Source organism: Malania oleifera, chromosome 6, assembly GCF_029873635.1.
Source record: "Malania oleifera isolate guangnan ecotype guangnan chromosome 6, ASM2987363v1, whole genome shotgun sequence".
Taxonomy (NCBI): domain Eukaryota; kingdom Viridiplantae; phylum Streptophyta; class Magnoliopsida; order Santalales; family Ximeniaceae; genus Malania; species Malania oleifera.
Window position 1 is genome coordinate 70,026,928 of NC_080422.1, and position 19,742 is coordinate 70,046,669.

Sequence of the window (19,742 nt, forward strand, 5' to 3'; positions counted from 1 at the left end):
GGTACTTTTAGTATCACGACCGCGCAATTGGGACCCCACAAAGGAAATAACGTGCAAACTTTGAGCATTCAAGATAGGCGCAAATGCTCATGTGGGAAGTGGCAAGTGTTACACTTTCCATGCTTCCACCTTCTCGCTGCATGTGCGGAGACACAACTGAATGCTATGCAGTACGTTGAGTCATGTTGGAGCACTACTGAACACCATGCGACATATACGACGGATTTTCATCCGATTATGCACGAGGCGTACTGACTAGCATCCTTGTTGCCAACTATACAAGCAAATCCAGCATATGATCGACATAAAGGTCGTCCTAGGAGCTCCCGTATACACAATGAGATGGACGCAAGGGAAGGTAGGAAGAGGAGCACGTGTAGTATATGTCATAAAAAAGAACATAATTGCACAAGGTGTCCGAGAAGGACCCAACCCAGGGATGCAGCTGGACCGTCGCATTGATTTCGTAGGCAGTTTGGGACTCATTCAGACCCTTCTTCTTTTGTATATACTTACTCTAATGTGATGATGCATTTTGCAGGATTGATCCAGGGCCATCTGATCCGAGCGTATTGACGATGGGTGATGATCATAGAGCCAACCGAGCGTGGGCTGATGGGCACGCCGACCCCTTGTTTTTCCGAGGGGGCACTCAGTTTTCCAAGCGTTAGTTGGAGGCAAACCCCCACATTGTCCGCCTGATACACGATGCAGGGTTTTATGGCATTTATCAGATTGCCTATATCCAACTAGATTGGCATCTCGTCATAACTTTGGTGGAGCGATGGAGACCTAAGATGCACACATTCCACCTACCTCATAGCGAAGTGACCGTTACACTCTAGGACGTCACCGTTTTGTTTGGGCTGCCGATTAATGGGCTAACCATCACCGATCGTACTGCCGGACCAATGGAGGCATCTACGAACCGTCAAGGATGACTCGTCCTGCATACCATATGCAAGCGTTTATTAGGGGTTGTTCCACCTGATAGCGAGTTAGTTGGTGCACACATCCGTATGTGGTTCCTCGAGGGGGATGCGTTTCGTCAGCTCCCGGCAGCTGCAGATGCACGGACGATAGCATGCCACGCACAAGCCCACTTGCTGCGTTTGATCTGTGGGGTGATATTTTATGATGTTTCAAGCAGCTATGCGCGTTTGATGTTCCTTCTACTCCTTGCGGACTTCAAAGCATGTTGCTTGTACAGTTGGGGGTCCACTACTTTGGGGTGACTATACAGGGAGATGTGTCACGCCGCTCACCACTCGAAGACAAAGATTGCTGGCCCCCTTCGCCTACTACAGGTTTGGGTCTGGGAGAGATTTCCTTCCTTGGCTCCTACGCGTCCGGTTGACCCACTCCCACTCGCATATTGGTTAGTACTAACATCATTTATCCCTTCTCATTCACTCTATAAGTACTACAAATACTAATTCGTAGTACGTACTAGTCGTTACATTCGAAAACTTATGTTTCATCTTATATAGATGGAGGGACGACTTGAGGGCACTGATGGTTGCGCTACACACATTGCCCTGGTATAGGTTCGAGTTGGACATGCACTAGGAGCGTGAGGTATAAACCAATTAAACTATAGCACATGGTATTTTCTTTATTTCTTTCAGTTATGTATAATTCGCTTAACTTTTGTTTATGTTTAAGTGCAGTTCCTATGAATGCCCTACACGGCTGAGATTCTAGCTGACTTGCCTTCTGACTATGCAATCGGGAGTGACCTGTGGGTAGCCCGAGTGCCACTCATATACTTTCATATTATCGAGTGGTATCTCCCCGACCGAGTCATGCGACAGTTCGGGTATCGACAGGGCATTCCCGATCGATTTTTGACGTCGAGGGTAGATATAGTTGGGGATGACCTCCACGACATGGATGGGCGCGGTCGAGGGATCACAAACTGGTCAACTACGCACGCGATAGTCGTCACTGCATGGGAGCATCAGTGAGACTACATCGTACCAGGAGTGGTGGAGGATGCTCCGATGCGTCCAGATGACCCATACTTCACTTGGTATAGGTTCATCACACGTCGCTTTCTCAATAGGACCACTGCTGTATATTTGAGTCTCATAAGAAGACCTAACCCACAATTCATTTTGTTATGTATACATTACGATATGCATGGGTTAACCAAATATCGTCATATCCTGTAGGCTGACATAGTAATTGAGCCAGATTAGATCTCGTCGGATCCTGCAGTCCACCAATTGATGAGTGCTGCATTGGGCCTCGTCCACGAGGACGGTTGACGGATCCCAACATGAGGAGGTCGACCTGATGTACCAACACAAGGAGGTCAACCAGCTCCAGTACGAGGAGGATGACATGCCTCCTCTAGTCGTCTAGTGAGTCACATCTCCTCGCCACCGGTTGTATAGACGGAGTACGTGTTCGATCTGTCAGCACCATATGCTCCTTCCACTACAGCTGATATTACTGGAACGTCGAGTAGACTGGCTGACGCCTCATCCAACTCTGCTGCTACCCCATTGATGTCATTTTTATTGGATTACCTTTTCGATGGGGAGGAGGTCGATGCACCTGCTATGCTGCCTCGTTCTCGTCCCGAGACATCATATCAGTTCTCATCGCGTGCGCTTCGCATGGATGATGATTATGCAGTACTTCTTGGTGAAGATGATCCACATCTAGGACGAGGGGATAGGACACCTGATGCAGATGACTAGCAGGGAGAGGGCAGATGCAGACGACAACCACCATGACCCCAGAGACGACCTCGCTGTGGCACGGAGTAGTTTAACATTATTTTCATTGCATTTCATTTGTATGTATATTATTGATTATTTTGATTTCATTTGTATAGTATTGATTATTTTTATTTCTTTTGTATATATCATTGATTATTTTCATTTTACTTGTATAGCATTTGATTATTTTCATTTCATTTGTATAGTTATGTGTCTTGTGCACACTTCATACTCTTGAAGTTTATTTATATATTTTTTCAAATTAAATTGAGATGAATAAAACAACTTTTATTTAACTAAAAAGTGAAAGATTCGACCTTTGTTCCAAAGAATTAAATACTGACAAATGTGAAAAAATGACACATAACAGTTATATATATATATATGTGCAAAGTGAAAAAACCTTTACCCAAAATGACAATGGATAGTAAATTTTTGTTATTTTAAGTTTGAATGGTATCGTAACATCTACAAGTGTCTGAAATTGTTGGAGTTCATAATAATCACTTTGATTTCATAGAATCGGTACCAACTTGTTATTTTGTTAAGTGTATTTAGATCACTTAATTATTACTTGTTGATTGGTTTATAGACTAATTATAAATTCGGTTTTAATTTATCTTGACAATATAAAACAAATAATAATGTGATCTTTTTATGAGTTTATGACAAATAATAGATAAAAAATTATTTTCAAAATAATAGGAGTATGAGCTCTATATATATATATATATATATATATATATATATATATATATATTAGATCGAGTGAAGTATGATTTTTAAGGATTTTACCCACTCAGATAAGTCGAAATAAATTTTTTTATTTTTATTTAACTAGGACCAATTTAGTAAGTAAAATTAGATTCGTGATTATCTATCAATATCTTCTAATTTCTTTTTTTTAAATGTTTGTAAATATCACGTTTTTTTTATTAATACTCCAATTTTACGATAATAGTTTGTCATTATGAATAAATAATTTTAAAAATTTAAATTTTCTAAATTAAATAGGGCTATTTTAAAAATTTAACTCCTTGAGATTTAAATAATTTACGCTCCAATGAAAAGAATTTTTTACAAAAAATACTTTTCTAGAAAAATATTTGTCTAAAAATTCAAATTTTATATATTTTAAGTATTTTTAGTATATTTATTTTAAAAAAATACTAATTTTTTTTATTTTTTTTTCAAATAATTTTTAATTCAATTGTCGAAAAAATTGAGTACATTCAAAAGCCTTCCTTGGAAAATATTTTATAATTTTTTTACAGTCAAAACACATTTTACTTTATTAACTTCAAATTAAAATATTCTATTTTTTTAATTGGTTATAAGCATTTTAAATTTTAATATATATATATATAGCCGGTAAATCTCGCAAGTTAGTCCTACGAGATTTGCCTAGCCCCGTACCACGCTTCACCACCAGCAGGGCTGAGTCTTTAAATCTCGTAGGTTAATCCTGTGAGATTGTTAGTCTAACACACGTCGCATTCCTACTCGCTCATATGCACGAGTATCAAGTTGCGAGATTACGTGAGTATTGGTTTGAGAAATTTTTTTTCAAATAAAGTATTATTTAATATTTTATTTTATTTTAATAATAAAACAGGAAAAAGCTTGAAAAAATTCCCATCAACAAAACCAACCAACTCAAACAAACTTGCTTAATTTGGTCCATCTGTGGATCTAACGCGGACTGATAGAATCGCAGGCCCTGGCAGAGTCCAAAAAAGCAGTGGAGGAACCAAACACGGTCTTGTGGACAATGAGTCAAAGACCCTCTTAGGTATATGCTGAGCCACGTCGGTTAAAAACTTGTCACAGATTTCCATCGGAAAGCCAGCTGTCTGCAGCTTATTGTGCCAGTAACAGACCGACGGCTCACCCAAATGGATATACCAACTTTGTCCACAAAACGACAAGCGCCATCAGGATTCCACGTGTCGATCTTCCAAAGCATTATCACCATCCTACTCCCGGATCCGTCACCACGTGGCACATAACACCAACCACGCCGTCTTTCTAAAGATTTACGGGTCCCACAGTTATCCACTTCCGAACACCTGTATGCCAGCACGTGCCTCAGCGATTGCGAATAAAAATCTAGAATGACGAAACTGACCGCCATCCGATAGCGTGGGCAGCTCCAGATCTACGGGCAATTCGGTAGTCACAAAGCAGATCAGTCAAATTTGTACGCCAGCTGGCACTCGCGTGCCACCCGCGTCTGAACGACACGTGAAAGATTTGACCGACTCAATTGTCGCACGTGCGAGCGGTCAAGGATTGGCTAACACCGTTAAATGTCAGATTTGCCGTCTCGTCTCCGGCAGACATCAGAGTCGAGAGCCTTTTCTAGGTTTTTTGGAATCGCCGACCTTCTAAGTTCTCTTAGATCCAGAGATTCTTTTGCTTGCATCTTCCAGGGTTTTGATTTCTTTCTTTCAGCTTTTATTTTTTGGAACTTGATTTTATTAGGAATCGATTGTCTTGTCTTGCTCGGGAAATTGATGGTTCAGTTGATGAGATCTGGGAATCTCCGGCCGGGACCAGAAACGACGCCTTGTCGGGAGTCGGCTCCGGTGAAATTGGAGATGGAGGACTCTTTGGAGGAAGAGCACGGCCCTTTCAACAAGCGATCGAAGTTCTCTTCTACTCTTCAAGAGGTTTGATGCTACTGAAGCATAAATTCAAAGCTTTATATTCACAGATGTTCTTTTAATGTCGAAATTTGGATCTATAAAGTTTCTTGAGTAATTGATGTTGTTAGTATATGCGTTTTATACATTATTAATAAATTGATGTAGATACTTAAATTATTTCTGTGCAAATTGTTGTTGTGGTCTATATGTCGGCGCGAATGCTTAGAGGGGTTTATGGCAATTTCCGCTCGTTTGATTTGTGAGAGTTACCTGAAAGAAATGAATATTTGGAATTCTATTACTGCCTTGAGCTTGGACAGGCATACTTCTTGTTGACATATAGCCGTTGCTATAATTTATGACTTTTTGTTAAACTGGGTTTTAATTTGTAAATCGATTGAGCTTGATCTGTTTATCTTGTATTACAACTGAAAATTAATGGTTTTTTCAGTGCGATTTAATTATTGATTTTACTTTTATTTTCATTCGGTCTTACTGAATATTGAGCAGAGCACTGGAACTGATGTGTCTCCAGCCCCCCCTTCGCAATATAATCCACTGAGTGAGCCTAGTCCTTTAGGCTTGCGGCTAAGGAAGAGTCCGTCATTGTTGGATTTAATTCAAATGAGGTTGTGTCAAGAGAATGCTTCTGCTATTGGCGCTGGATGGAACCATAATCTCGGAGATAATACGAAGGATATTAAGTCTGTAGTGCCCTCTAGTGAAAAGCTGAAGGCCTCCAATTTTCCAGCTTCACTTTTAAGGATTGGGTGTTGGGAGGTATTTTCCCTTGATTGTGTTTTACCAGTGTCTTCTGTGTTTGGAATTTAGAATATGTTGTTTTACATACTGAAATTTCATTTTGTTGCAGTATGCATCTAAACATGAAGGTGATTTGGTAGCAAAGTGTTATTTTGCAAAGCATAAGCTTGTTTGGGAAGTTCTCGAAGGTGGTCTCAAGAGTAAAATTGAAATTCAATGGTCAGACATTATGGGTTTAAAAGCGAATTGTCCTGATAATGGGCCTGGGACTTTGAATGTCACGGTAAGATGCTTACCTTCTTGTGTATTAGTTTATTTCCCTTTGCATGTTCAATTGTATACATGAATGTCATCATTATCATTATCATCTTAGTTGCTTAAATCGATATTGGTGATGTGTGTGTAGTTGGCTAGGCAGCCCCTTTTCTTCAGGGAGACCAATCCACAACCCAGAAAGCACACCTTATGGCAGGCAACTGCAGATTTTACTAATGGGCAGGCTAGCATACACAGGTAAAGATTATGAAGCTTCTGACACAATATCTTCATTGACTGGAAGGTTTTATACTCATATTAGTTTTAATTTTTAATAATCTGGGATAAAAAGAACGGTTCTAGCACTCGTCTAGGATGTCTGGTCACACGAGTATTTTCTTGGCTTATTGCTTAATTTTTTGAATGTTGTTTTAGTATCTATGCACTGCTAAGTCATTTTTAAAATTTGTTTCTTGGGCCTCTCTATTTATCGTATATTGTTGTTACTAGTTCTCTTTATGATTATCAGCTTCCTTTTTTTTCTATGTACACATTATACTATGTTTCTGTTCTTCCAATAATCAGTGTCAACATCTCAGATTGGGGATGGCTTCTGGAAGCTATTCTTCTGGACTTTCTTGTGTTCTTTGTATTAGTTTACTGGTGACACACTGACACCTATCTAACCTAATTTTCCATTCACCCTACTCAAGCTGGCAATTTGTGGCAAACCTGCATTTTTCTCATCTAATCTAATGTGGAAATGTCGTAGCACTAGGAATTTCATTTACTCTTTTATTTGCTTGTATTATACTAATACTCTTCATTTTAAATTGTAAAGCACTTTCTATTAGCATTACCTCATCAAATCTTATAAGGGAATTGTCTTGTCGCCATGAATTTCATTTTGCCTCTATTGTATCATACGCTTCATTTTTAAATCACAGTGCACTTTCTATTAAACAGAGGAGAATATCTGTAATTCAATTGGGTGGTCTACTTGAAAATTAATTCTAGTTATCAGTTGCAGAAAAATATTAGTATTTGTCCTTAGATGCTTCAACATTTATACCAATGACACTGCAAATAATGTCTTGCTATAGTGAGTCTTCTAAATTTTCTTTTGAATGTATGTATAATTCATTGCCAAGGAATAGTGTAGAGCAACTCTCATTTTAACTTTTATTTGTGTGTAGCCTTTTGCTGAATGTACTTAGTTTACTTTTGTGTTAAGGAATCCCCTTTTTCCTGTGTGTGTTGTGTTGGCCAAGGCCTCCAGAGACTTTTAGAATGTGCTAAATTTTGGTGATTAAGGCATATAGAAAAGATGCAATATTTTTTCATGCATTTTATTTTAAAGATGCATTCTTTTTTTCTTTTTTTTTTCGGTTTTTAAGCTGTGGCATTGATATAGCATCTTGATGTTGTGGTTTTCTAGGGAACATTTCTTGCAGTGCCCACAAGGTCACTTAAACAAGCATTTTGAAAAGCTAATTCAGTGTGATATGCGTCTGAACTTTCTGAGCCAACAGCCAGATGTGGTTCTGGATTCACAATTTTTTGAACCACGGGTTTCTGTTTTTGGGGACCCCAGTGATGTCACTACCCATGGTTTTGATGAACTGAAAACTAGTAAAGAATCCACTCTCTCTACCTTCCAGGATGCCGTGTCACCTTATGCTGCTCAATCATCTTCCCCGAAGATTGACCAAGATGATCCTACTGTTAAAGCACCAACACATTTGTCCCAAGATGCTTCTTCTCCCAGCTCAGGTACAGTAATTAACTAGGCTTGGATCTGGTGAAGGATAATGATTTTTGTGATTATTGTTATATTTTCTTGGGATTAAATGATGACTGAATATTTTTTTTATTTTAAAATGTTAGAATATTAGTTTCCATAAAATTCCTTATTTAATGTACTGCTACTTCTACAATTGTAGTCACTAAACATACACTGCATATGGGAATGCAAATATTAGGGCAAAATACATAGACCTTGCAGTTTGCTAAAAAAAGACCTCCCTTGGTTTAAAAAATGTCACCAATCTCCCTTGAAATTTAGGCACAGCGACACTCATCTCCCCTCCATTATTTGATCTTCTGTGATGGCATGGTATACTTTCCTTAATGACAATTTGACCCTTAAATGGTAGGCCCTAGAAGCTTTAATATTGCGCACAAACCATTCTTGGATAAGTTGAACATCAATCTGATAAAAAGCATCCTGTCATACACTGCTTCTGATGGGAAGAAGATGCATTTTGTGGAATGATGTACTTTATTTTTGTTGTCATGCCCATTTCTCCAAACCCTTTCCCAATTTAAATGTCAGTTCTAAAGAAGGTGAAAAATGTTTTAAAATATATTTAGCACACCAGATGACTTCTGCTTTTATAGGAGGAAAAAGTCAACTTGCAATTTTATTTAAATGTCAAGAGGCTGGTGTCCTTTACCGAGTGATGGGCAAGTTGGCTTTTATTTGGCAAACCAGAGGGGTCATCAATATAATTTGCCTAAATTTTATTATTTAATGAAGGGAAAATTTTGGGGGGGGGGGGGGGGGGGGTGGATGTAGCAGAGATATTTCATTAGGAATGTACAAAGACATCCATTATGTTTAAATATCACAAATGCTTGCCATTAGTGTTATATTCATCGACTGTATGCTTAGTCTAATATCATAATATATCATGCAACATCTAGATGCCTAGTCCTCTGAATTTCAGTTGTTCACTAATTTCCTTCTCGCTCTCATAGTAGTAATGGACACACGTGCAATTGAAGGGATTGGAAGCTTTGAAGCAGATGTGGTGAAAGGGCCAAGGAATTGGGAAAAATTAAAGGTGCCAGGGCTTCATCCAGCTATTTCAATGAGTGATCTCATGAATCACATTGGGCAACAAATAACCTCTGGAAATCCCTCTTTAGTAGAGGAAAGTTTGGAATGCCGAAACATGCTGGAGGACATTGCACAACACCTGTTTAGCGATACTCAATTTACAGCAACTTCTGATGAAAAATCCTTGATGTCTAGAGTCAATTCTCTTTGTTGTCTCCTGCAGAAGGACCCTGCTACAGTGGTTGGTGGGGAAAGTTGCTTTGAAGGTCCTGACGAAGGAAACAATGTCAGAGTTAAATGTCCAGCGGAATTAGTGGGAAAGAGCAACCTTAGAGATTATATGACGGCACCAGAAGGGAATTACAAGGAGATCCCCAGTAGTAAACCAGCACCAGTGATGTCAAGAAAAGACTCCTATGGGGACCTAGTGCTTCATCTTCCTCGCATTGCATCTCTCCCAAAGTTCTTGTTCAACATTTCAGAAGATGGTGAAAATAAAGCTAGATAGAGGATCTCTTATTTTAGCATATTTGTTCAGATGACGATCAGGACAAGTAGTAAATCTCTCTGTGATGGGAAATTTTCTGGACATAGGGAGGGATGCTACTGGGATTCGGAAATTGATTTTGATGAAGAATCCTTCTTTATTGTTTCATAAATGAAACCGTGTTTAGTGTTCATATAGGAAGTCCGTGTATCGTATGTTGGTATTGTGCTACATTGTTGGTTATCTTCCTCTGCTACCATGAACAAATGTCAGTTGTATTTGTAGTTTGTATCTATCCCTTCCAAGTTATGTATATATGATTAATGTTCTTTTGGTGGTTTATTGACAGCACTCTTTATGTTATGTTTTCTTGAACCCTACGGTTTAATGATAAGCTTAAGACCCATACAATGATTCTGCAGAAGTGATATTGCTCTTGATGGTGTCTATGGAAGGTCGGTTTAATTGAATCAGCTTGCAGATTTGTTCCTGTTCATTTCTTTTAATTTTTCCCCAACCCAATTTGCAGATTTGATGGCTCTACAAGTGTTGCAACAACTCCTTTCAAAACAAAGCTTAGAAATAATGAAAAAAGACATTGCGAAATCTTTAATACCTTTACTTTTGGAAAAAGAAATAATTAAAACACAAGGAGAAAAAGTTCTAGTTTCCTTAGCTCAGCAGTAGACACATTCGTTATTTTTTGGATCCTAAGAATAGGACAGAATATGATGAAAATATAATGGAAATCATGTTGGAATGAAATAATTTAGTAGTGCTATGCGTGTAGAAGTTTACGTGCAAGAAAGGGATAAGAATTTTCATGTTTAAATTAAGAATATAATTTGTATACATTATTTATTATGGATTTATAAATTTTTTTTGCAGTATCATTTGTTTTTAAAATTGTAGTGTAAATTATTAAAATCGCTTATCATAACCACCAAAATTCTTAGGAACGCATTCCATGAAGCAAACTTAATGAAGCGATGTTAGTCCAACTCTAATGAAGCATTATCCGCTTCGGTCCATTGATCCCATGCTTTTGCCATACAAAAGACAGTCTTTTTATAAAGGAAATTGTATAGTTTTCCAATGAACCGTCGACAATTTCTATATACCCTTCGACGGTTGCTTCGATAGTTTCATACAGAAAGATTTTCAAGAGAAAACTGTCGATGATTTCACCAAACTGTCGACGGTTTTGTCAATTGCTGAACTGTTGAGAACTTGTGCAGCTGAAAATTGGTTGATATCCGATAGTCAGCGATAGTTTGGGATTCTTCAATTGTATTACTTGAATATTTGTTTGTATCTAGTAGTCTAGGATTTTTTGGTTTGATATTTAAATACTTTCGAATTGTAACAATTATACTTTGTACAAGTCCTATATATAGGACATCTTTACCTCAATGAAAGTGTTATGTATTTTCTACATGGTATCAGAGCACTTTCTCTAACGAGCTTTTTTTTTACTCATGGCCGTTTCCTCTGAGTCTATTATTGTCAACACTCTTGAGCTTCCTGGTAGTGACAACACTCCTCTTATAGCCATCAATGCTGGCTCTCGGCTTCCTTTGAAGTTGACCCCTTCCAACTTCCTTTCTTGGCGCGCCTAATTGACATCATTGCTCATTGGCTATGACCTCCAGGGCTATCTTGACGATACCACTGTATGTCCGTCATGATTCCTTTCTACTAGCACATCCTTTGTCGGTTTATCTTCTCCAAGTGTCTCCAATTTGTTTTTCTAGTGTTGGCTCAGGCAAGATAAGGTGATCCTTCACACCATCCTTGCATCTGTCTCTGAACCGGTTATGCCGCTCATTGCTGCTTCAACCACTGCTCATGATGCTTGGTCCAAGTTGCAATGATTGTATGGCAATCGTTCACGTACTCGAGTTATGCAACTTAAGGAGGAGTTGACTCTCATACAACGAATGTCCCGCTCGATCTCGTAATATCTCCATGCCATCAAGGTTTTAATTGATGAACTTGCTGTGATTGATTCTCTCGTCTCAGTGGATGACATTACTATGTATATCCTTAACGGTATTGGTCCTAAATTCCGTGAGATTGCAACGCCTATTCGGGCACATGAGATCTCTCTAATGTTTGAGGAACTTCATGACATGTTGGTTGGCCACAAAAGCTACTTGCGACGTGTTGACGCTTCCAATTCCTCCTTTGTTGCCACTACAAACATCACTCGACGCCGCACTCTCGCCTCCCTATTCAACCGTCACCAGCGTTCTAGCATTGGTTCCTATGGTGAGCGTCTCCCTAACTCTGGTTGTTATAATCACAGAGAGCGGTCTGGTCAGCCCCAACTTATTTGTTAGCTATGTGACAAAGTGGGACACTCAGCCAAGACTTGTCGCTTGGCTTCAGGACCAAAGTCTGTAAATTGTGTTGCTAAAAAGTGGCTTTGTGGATTTCGCTACTTCTCACAATATCACCTTTAATCTTGCCAATCTCTCTATTCACTCGGAGTATAATGGCATGGATGAGGTCATCATTGGCAATGGCTCAGGTTTGCGAGTCACACATGTTGGCGATATGACTTTTCCCTCTTTTTCAAAGCCTTTTACATTGACTAATACTCTTTGTGTTCCTAATATTCACAAGAACTTAATCTCCGTTCATAATTTCATTCGTTCCAATAATATTTTCTTGAGTTTCACCCATTTTATTTTATTGTGAAGGATCGAAGCACGAGGGTGACTCTTCTTCGCAGTAAATGTTAAGATGGTGTCTATCCAATGCCGATGGCTTCTTTCACTATCGAGTCTTTTATTTTAGCACTTGTTGGTGAACGAACAACATCTGACACTTTGTAGAGACCCAAAACCGTAAAATAAGAAAAGGGTAAAAATGATATTTTTGCAGGCTTCATCGACGAAGCCAATGTTCTCATCGACGAAGGTCATTTAGTGCTTCGTCGTCTAAATTCAGAGTCTCGTTGATGAAGAGATCCCGACCGACAGGGAAAACATCAGGTTTGGGTTCATCGATGAAGGAGGAAGTTTGTCGACGAATAGCCTTCTATGGTTTGTCGATGAAGGACCAATTCATTGACGAATTTAACCGAGTCAAAAGGTCTATAAATAGGATTTTTCATTGCTTAAGGGTTAAGAAACCCAAAATTCTCTCTCTCTCTCTCTCTCTCTCTCTCTCTCTCTCTCTCTCTCTCTCTCTCTCTCTCTTTCTCTCTCTCTACGATTCTTTACCATTCGTTGCCTGTTTCGATAATCGAAAGTTACTACGAGGATCAAAGAATTAAGATCTACAGTACTAGCGGAGCAAATTCTTGTTTTCGTGAAAAGTCGAGATTTGGGTTTTCAAGCGTTTCGATTTATTTCAGGAAATAGGTAATGGGGTTATGTTTAATGCAGTGTTTTAATGATTTTGAACAGATAGAAATGTTTGTGGAATGAGTATGTTATGTTTTCAGTTTTTCTTTTAAAAACCAAACGTTCAAAAGACTCATTTTTGAACTTCGGATATATGTTATAATATTTTGAGTAGAAATGAACGGTGGAAAGTTTGGTTTGATTCTACAATCCATTTATACAATGTTTTTATGGTTGCCTACGGGCTTTGTTTTTAATATGGAAAACTGTGTGGCAGGTGAATATCATTTTTAGAACTATAGGAAATATTAGAATGGGTATGTTTGTGTAATACTGAACTGTTTGCGAAACCTACTAGAATTTTTTTAAGACATGCAGGGATTTTGTGAGAGGGCCAAAAGTTTGTAACAAAAGGGGCCGAGGCCCGAGGTTGTATTAAATGGCGTGAGGTCGAGATTTATGAAATATCAGAGTTTTATTCAGAGGCTAAGAGTCGAGTTGTAACAGAGGGGCCAAGGGCCACGTTTGTACTTTATGAGAGGGTTGAGGCCCGGGATTGTATTAGACAGTCGAGGCTGAAGTTTGTTATATGAAATGATTTTAAAGTACAATTTTAATTGCTTAAATTGCATGATATGCTTTAGGAACCCTGAGAACCTAGTGTTGAGCATGGTATCGTTACTAGAGAGAGTTTCACCATTTGACCGTGTGCGCCTACATTTATGAGAAAGTGGTGTTGGGTGGTCTTAGTTGATTGACTGAGATGCAATCAGACCCGTAAGTGAGATTGCAGAAGCTTGTTGATGTGATAGCAGGGAGTTGATTTGGTTTGGGTTGATCCCTCAAGTTTAGTCTAGCTTTTGGGACGCACAACCTTGACCACAGGGGTTTATACATAGCGAGTAGTTCCAAAGAGTGTCTTTCATGTATATCGGTATATTTATGTAATGAAGTGATTGTTTTCCAATATTGTTTTACATTGTGAAAATGAGATAAGAGAAATGAGTATTTATATACTATGTACAATAAAAGAGAGTTGTATGATGATTTTTAAATACAATGAGACGCACGTTGGCCACACACTGTCATTAACTTAATCTTCCTTACTGAGAGGTGTCTCACCCCGTTGTACAACAAATCTTTTTAGGGAATCCCAGAGATCGAGTTTAGCGGGATCCAAGGGTGGAGACTAGTTTAGTTACTTTTTGTGAGTGTCTTCAAGAACTCAGATATGAGTAGTTATTGTAGTATTCCTTCAGGCTTGTATTTATGGTCGTGTGGACCGAGTTTGTTGACTTATTAGATAGAAATGTAATATGAGTATGGAAAGACCTGGATGTATGTTGAAATTTAGACTCTGGTAATAGATTGTAGAGAATGTTTTATTTATTCCGCTGCATATCTTATATGTTGAGATGGTATCAAGTACACAAATGTCACTAAAGTAGCACCCGAGCCCACGTGACGGGTCGGGGCCCTACAAGAATGCGATACCTTGTAGAAGAAAGGCTTAAAAAGGATTTGATGTTACTACCTATATCAACAAGGTGCACCTTTCTTTTCTGGAGCCTTCCTATAAGAACTCCACGATTAAGCGTGCTTGGCTTGGAGTAATCTTGAGATGGGTGACCTTTAAGGAAGTTTTCTCAGGAAGTGTGTGAGTGAGGACAAAACACACTTAAAATGACACGTGTTGGTCTATGACGCCAGTCATTAGTTCAATAAGGCCCGCCCCCTATTGTCTGGTCCAGGTAGAAGAGGAGAGACATAATGCTCCCTAGTGGATCCAGGTTGGGCTGTTACAAAATGGTATTAGAGAAATTACCCAGTCGGAACTGTGATGAGATTCACATTGCCTAGGTTTGGAAATATGGGTTCGCAATGAGGACATTGTGTTCTATAAGTGGGGGAGAATGCAATACCCCGTGGAAGAAAAGTTTAAAAAGGATTTGATATTACTACCCATATCAACAATGTGATAGTATATCAAATTGTATCAGAGTCAGTTTTAGATTCAATTTAAGTTCATATTGCAAGATCATCATATGACAAATGAATATCAACAATGTATATCTCAGATGTGCTATATTTTCAGATGTTTCAATTTTAATGCTTAGTTGTGTTAATCTTAATTTTACTCAAAAATTCTCCCCGTTTGGACATCAATCAAAAAGAGAGGTGTGACAAGAAAAACATAAGCAATATTAAGCATAAAAAAAAGAAATATATTTATCGCAAGATTTCCAAAAATAGCATGAAATACATTCAAACATACAAACACAAGTCTGAGATACAAAACACAAAATAATAACTAAACATCAAGCATCAGCAGCATTATCATCATTAGCTGCTTCTTCTTCATCTTCTTCAGTTTCTGCTTCATCATCTTCCTCTTCTTTAGTATCCTCTTCATTTCCTTGTTCGTCAGATCCATTCCACTTGCATTAGCAGAATTAATCTCCATAGGATCTGTTCTTCATGAAGAACTAGCCAAGTGTTGTTCAATACGGCCAACTCGTTGATTTAGTGAGGAAAAATTGGTTTGAAGAGATGCAAAATTAGTTTGAAGAGATTGAAGTCCAGATCTCATGTCACCACTAAAGGTAGTGAATTGTTGATGAAAAGGGATAAACCATGAAGGTACAGCATCAACATGAGGAGCAGGTTGTTAAGGTTATGGCTTAGGAGCTTGTCTTTTCCATCGACCTCCTTTATGAAACCAACCTTGCTCGTGTTTATCATACCCCATTTTTTTGAGTTTGGTGGAGGAGAAAAGATCATAGTGTGTATGCTTGATAAACAATTCACTTGGAGAAGTAATATGAAGATGAGCAAAGAGAAGGTTCATAATTCCTCCATAAGGTAAAATGACTCGGTGGGCTTCAAAATTCCTCCATAAGGGTAATGGATTTGCCCATAACTTTGGTAGTAGTTACCGATTCTCCTTTAACGATGTTTGTGTAGAAGATCTTAACCAGGTTAGGATAAAGCCCTTTGGCTTGATATGTAATGAACTTCTTCCATCCTAAGTTCTTAAACATGGGTAAGATGTCGGGAAAATCTTCTTCAAAGAATGTTGTGTCCAGAACCTTACCGAGAATAGGATTTATTGAATGGAGATTATCTCTGTGCAATCAATTTGCATTAGGAATGACAAGACATTTCTCGATCGAAGAGTTATCTTTTCTCTATGAGGATGATACCTTATGTCCAACAGTTTTTGTTCATGGCATTGTGAGTTCTTGAGAAAAAACCGAACGGTAAAACCCTAAAAATTTGTGAGGAGAAGATGAAGGATGATGTTTTTCAAAGTTTAAATGGAGGATCTTGAGTGGTGGAAACACTTGGGATCAAAAGAGAACAAGTGAAGGAGAAAAGAGAAACATAGCCAGGCGCCTGGGTTTTCTAAGATTAGGGTTTTGCGCACATGAAGTATTTAAATTGTTGTCAATCAGTTGACTGATATCGAGTGTTAGTCACCTGACATTTTAACACAATTAAATGTTCCCAGACAGTAGCATGTCAGTTGATTGAGGAAAAAAGGGTCAATCGCCTAACCTTGCTTATCCTGAAATATTTAAAAAGTTAGTAAGGGTTTAGTTGACTGATATATGTAGTTCAGTCACCTGACCTCTCTTGTCTTTCAAATTTTACTTTACTAAACGACTTCTCTACTATGTAACAATCCTAGTTCTCTTCTTATTTATATAAATCTATCTTCTAAAAGAGGTTTGGTAAAAATATTTGCCCATTGGTCACTTGTATTCACAAATTCAAGTATGATATCTTCTTTTTGTACATGATCTCTTAAGAAGTGGTGCCTTATGTCTATATGCTTGGTTCTTGAGTATGATATAGGATTTTTAGAAATATTTATAGCACTGGTATTGTCTCTATTGACTTTGGTGTAATCCCAAGAAGGGGAGGGGGGTGAATTGGATATTTTAAAATTTTAGGCCAATATTCATACTTAGTAAAACTTAACCTAGGGTTTTTTCTAAACAATTCTAATTCAAATGATGCGAGGATGTTTGGATGAGTTAAGCAGATAAAGCAGTTCCCATATTACTTAACCAATCACACAAAATTATTCAAACATCTGTGCAATGAATCCAGTAGATAAATATATTCAAGAAAGAACAGATATGTAAAACAAGTAAAACAAAAGTGACACCAGATATGTTATCGAGGTTCGGCAACTGTGCCTACGTCCCCGCCTCTAACCCGCAAGCCCAAGGTTTCCACTAATGCTCATTTTCGAGTGGAGCGACACTAGTTAACACCTCCCACTCCTTACTAGGCAAGGGAAACCCCAGATCACATTAACAGGGTTGACCCTAACCTTTACAACCGATCCTTATGGGCTAGATCAATACCCCCTCAGGTCATGCTTGGAATACAATAACTAGTATAAACTTTGTGTACAATAGAAGTGCTTCTTAGACTAAGCAGATATGTACAACAGTTCAGTACAACACACTCACAGATGATGGGAGTTTAAGCTTAAGTGAGATCTAGTTAATACAATATATCAACTCACAACTATATGTATATTTGTATGTGAATGTGTGAGTGAGTGAGATCTTTGATTCTAGATGGTACATTATCAATATGAACGATCAAAGAATCTTAGCAATCCAAAGCAAATATCTCAATAAAAAATTTCAAATATAAAGCACAATGGATATTAGGGTTTTAGCTTGCTAGAAGATATCTTGTTGAAATCACAAGGCAAGCTTATAAAATCTTGCAACAAGGATGCAAGATCTCAAGCTATGAAAGGTTTTTCTCAATCAAATATTTATAAGTAAAATATTATGGAAAAAACTTTTAAGCTAACTCTCAACAATCAGTATTAACAAATGCAAGTATAGGAGAGAGTTTGAGCTTCTGAGTATGCTTAGAAAGCCTCACAATAAAATATACTCAATCCTAACTTTAAGATGCAAACTAGTTGCAAATGAAGAAGGTGAGATCTAAGTTCCCTTTAAAAAAAAATATGCAAGCAACAATATGAAATAGAGTGAAAAGTTTTGCTTGAATGTGAAAAAAAATATTAAGATTAGCACAAGAATTTTAGAGAGAAAAATTTGCTAATCAAAAAAGCTAATCTCCCTTTAATTTGACCAAATGAAAGTGTATTTATAGATTTCTCATAAAATATAACCATTGGGGACTCAAAGGGAATTTTTGGAAAAGTTTAATTAAGTTTAGTAAAAATTAATCCCTTTTAATTGAGGTAAAAACTTGGCAATCCGAGAGGTTTGGTCAACCAAGGGCAAGGGCCAGTCGACCAACATGTGTAAAAATTGAATTTTCACTCCTAACTCGATTGACCAAAGTAGCATGATGGTTGACCATCTCAGGGCGATTCTGAACCCTTTGTGGGTTCGGTCGAACAAGGCAAAAGGCCAGTTGACCACTCATATGGTTCCGTTGACCAATGTGTATTTGGACTATAGGTTCGGTCGACCAAGAAGGTGAAAAAGTTCAGATTTCAACTTTTGGTCAATTGAGGGTAATGCGTGAATTTTACTTTGGTCGACCGAGGCAATAGAGAACATGCCACACATGACAGTTTTGGTCGACCAAGCCAATTTGTGCATGGTGGGATCAATTGACCAGGCTAAGCTAAAACTTAGAATTTGGTCCTCTTTTTGACCTTAAGCTTATTTGCAAAAATCCTTGTAAGTGCTTAAAAATTTAGGCAAGGGATTTTCGTGAGAGTGATGTGTTTCCTAAGGTCGATCTATGGTTGTATTTTAGCTACCATTCCCATCATATAAAAGTGCATTATTACAGACCCAAATAAATGCATAATACAAATGAAAATGTCTTCATTCTCTGCCCTTTATGATGCCAAGCCATATCCTTAATGAATTGATCTTTCAGCTCCTTCAGGCTTTGATGGTACTTCCACTCTTTGTGCAATCCAAGACATACATGTTCAAGTACTAGATGATCAAGTGAGATACCTTGGATTTTTCATAATCAAAACGGGATATGACCCATAAGGTCAACAATCTCCTCCTTTTTGATAATGACGAATACAAGAGCAAAAATTAGTACAACCCAAGAGGACCCCCCCCCCCTCTGAGCATATGCATAAATGAAATACATATACTAGTTCAAGCATATTTAGAATAGAAGACATTTATAGAGCAATATGCATTTAAGTTCGTCATTGAAGCTCATATACCAATTGTACACCCAATTTTGTAAGTATATTTCTCCCCATTTTGGCATCATCAAAAAAGGGCTAAGCTATAAAATAATTTTAGCATTAAAATTCTCAGCCTAAGAAAACTCCCGCCCCCCCTATTTAAAAGAATTTGGGCATACAAAAAAATAATTGTTTTGAAAAATATATCCATTAAGTATACAGAACAGTATAGCTGGTCATTAAAATAAAATGACATGACAAAACAGGGTTAGACCAGAATTATCCACAAACCATTACAATTTATTCATATCATAAGACTCATAAAAGAAAGTCGCATATGATAGCAAAGAATAGGTTTGAGCATGATTTTAGTCTATCAAGTTCGTATGCATTTTCACGTGTAAACACCCAACCAGTTATGTAGTAAGATATATATATAAACATTAAGGCAAGATAACAAGAATTTTAGTTTAAACACAAATCTTGCAATAAAGCATTAAAAG

At 37.8% G+C, this 19,742-nt stretch overlaps 1 protein-coding gene across 2 annotated transcripts; it reads left to right on the forward strand.

Annotated features, from left to right (window-relative positions):
* The first annotated feature begins 4,492 nt into the window (after positions 1–4,492).
* LOC131157029 (uncharacterized) lies at positions 4,493–10,065 on the forward strand. Of its 2 annotated transcripts, none has more exons than XM_058110866.1 (6): positions 4,493–5,401; positions 5,888–6,157; positions 6,249–6,422; positions 6,546–6,652; positions 7,833–8,167; positions 9,155–10,065. In XM_058110866.1, the coding sequence occupies exons 1-6, from the start codon at positions 5,039–5,041 to the stop codon at positions 9,742–9,744; spliced, it is 1,839 nt and encodes a 612-aa protein (XP_057966849.1). In that variant the 5' UTR covers positions 4,493–5,038; the 3' UTR covers positions 9,745–10,065. The 2 variants fall into 2 exon arrangements, with proteins under 2 accessions (XP_057966849.1, XP_057966850.1); XM_058110867.1 differs by having other exon boundaries at positions 4,885–5,401; positions 9,158–10,065.
* The last annotated feature ends 9,677 nt before the right edge of the window (positions 10,066–19,742 follow it).

What these genes read in the sequence shown, in the direction of transcription:
- LOC131157029 (XM_058110866.1), top strand. Translation starts at nt 5,039, where the DNA reads ATGTCAGATTTGCCGTCTCGTCTCCGGCAGACATCAGAGTCGAGAGCC. An exon ending in CTGGGACTTTGAATGTCACG is followed by an intron (nt 6,423 to 6,545) that starts GTAAGATGCTTA and finishes ATGTGTGTGTAG; the next exon opens with TTGGCTAGGCAGCCCCTTTT. An exon ending in TGCTTCTTCTCCCAGCTCAG is followed by an intron (nt 8,168 to 9,154) that starts GTACAGTAATTA and finishes TCGCTCTCATAG; the next exon opens with TAGTAATGGACACACGTGCA.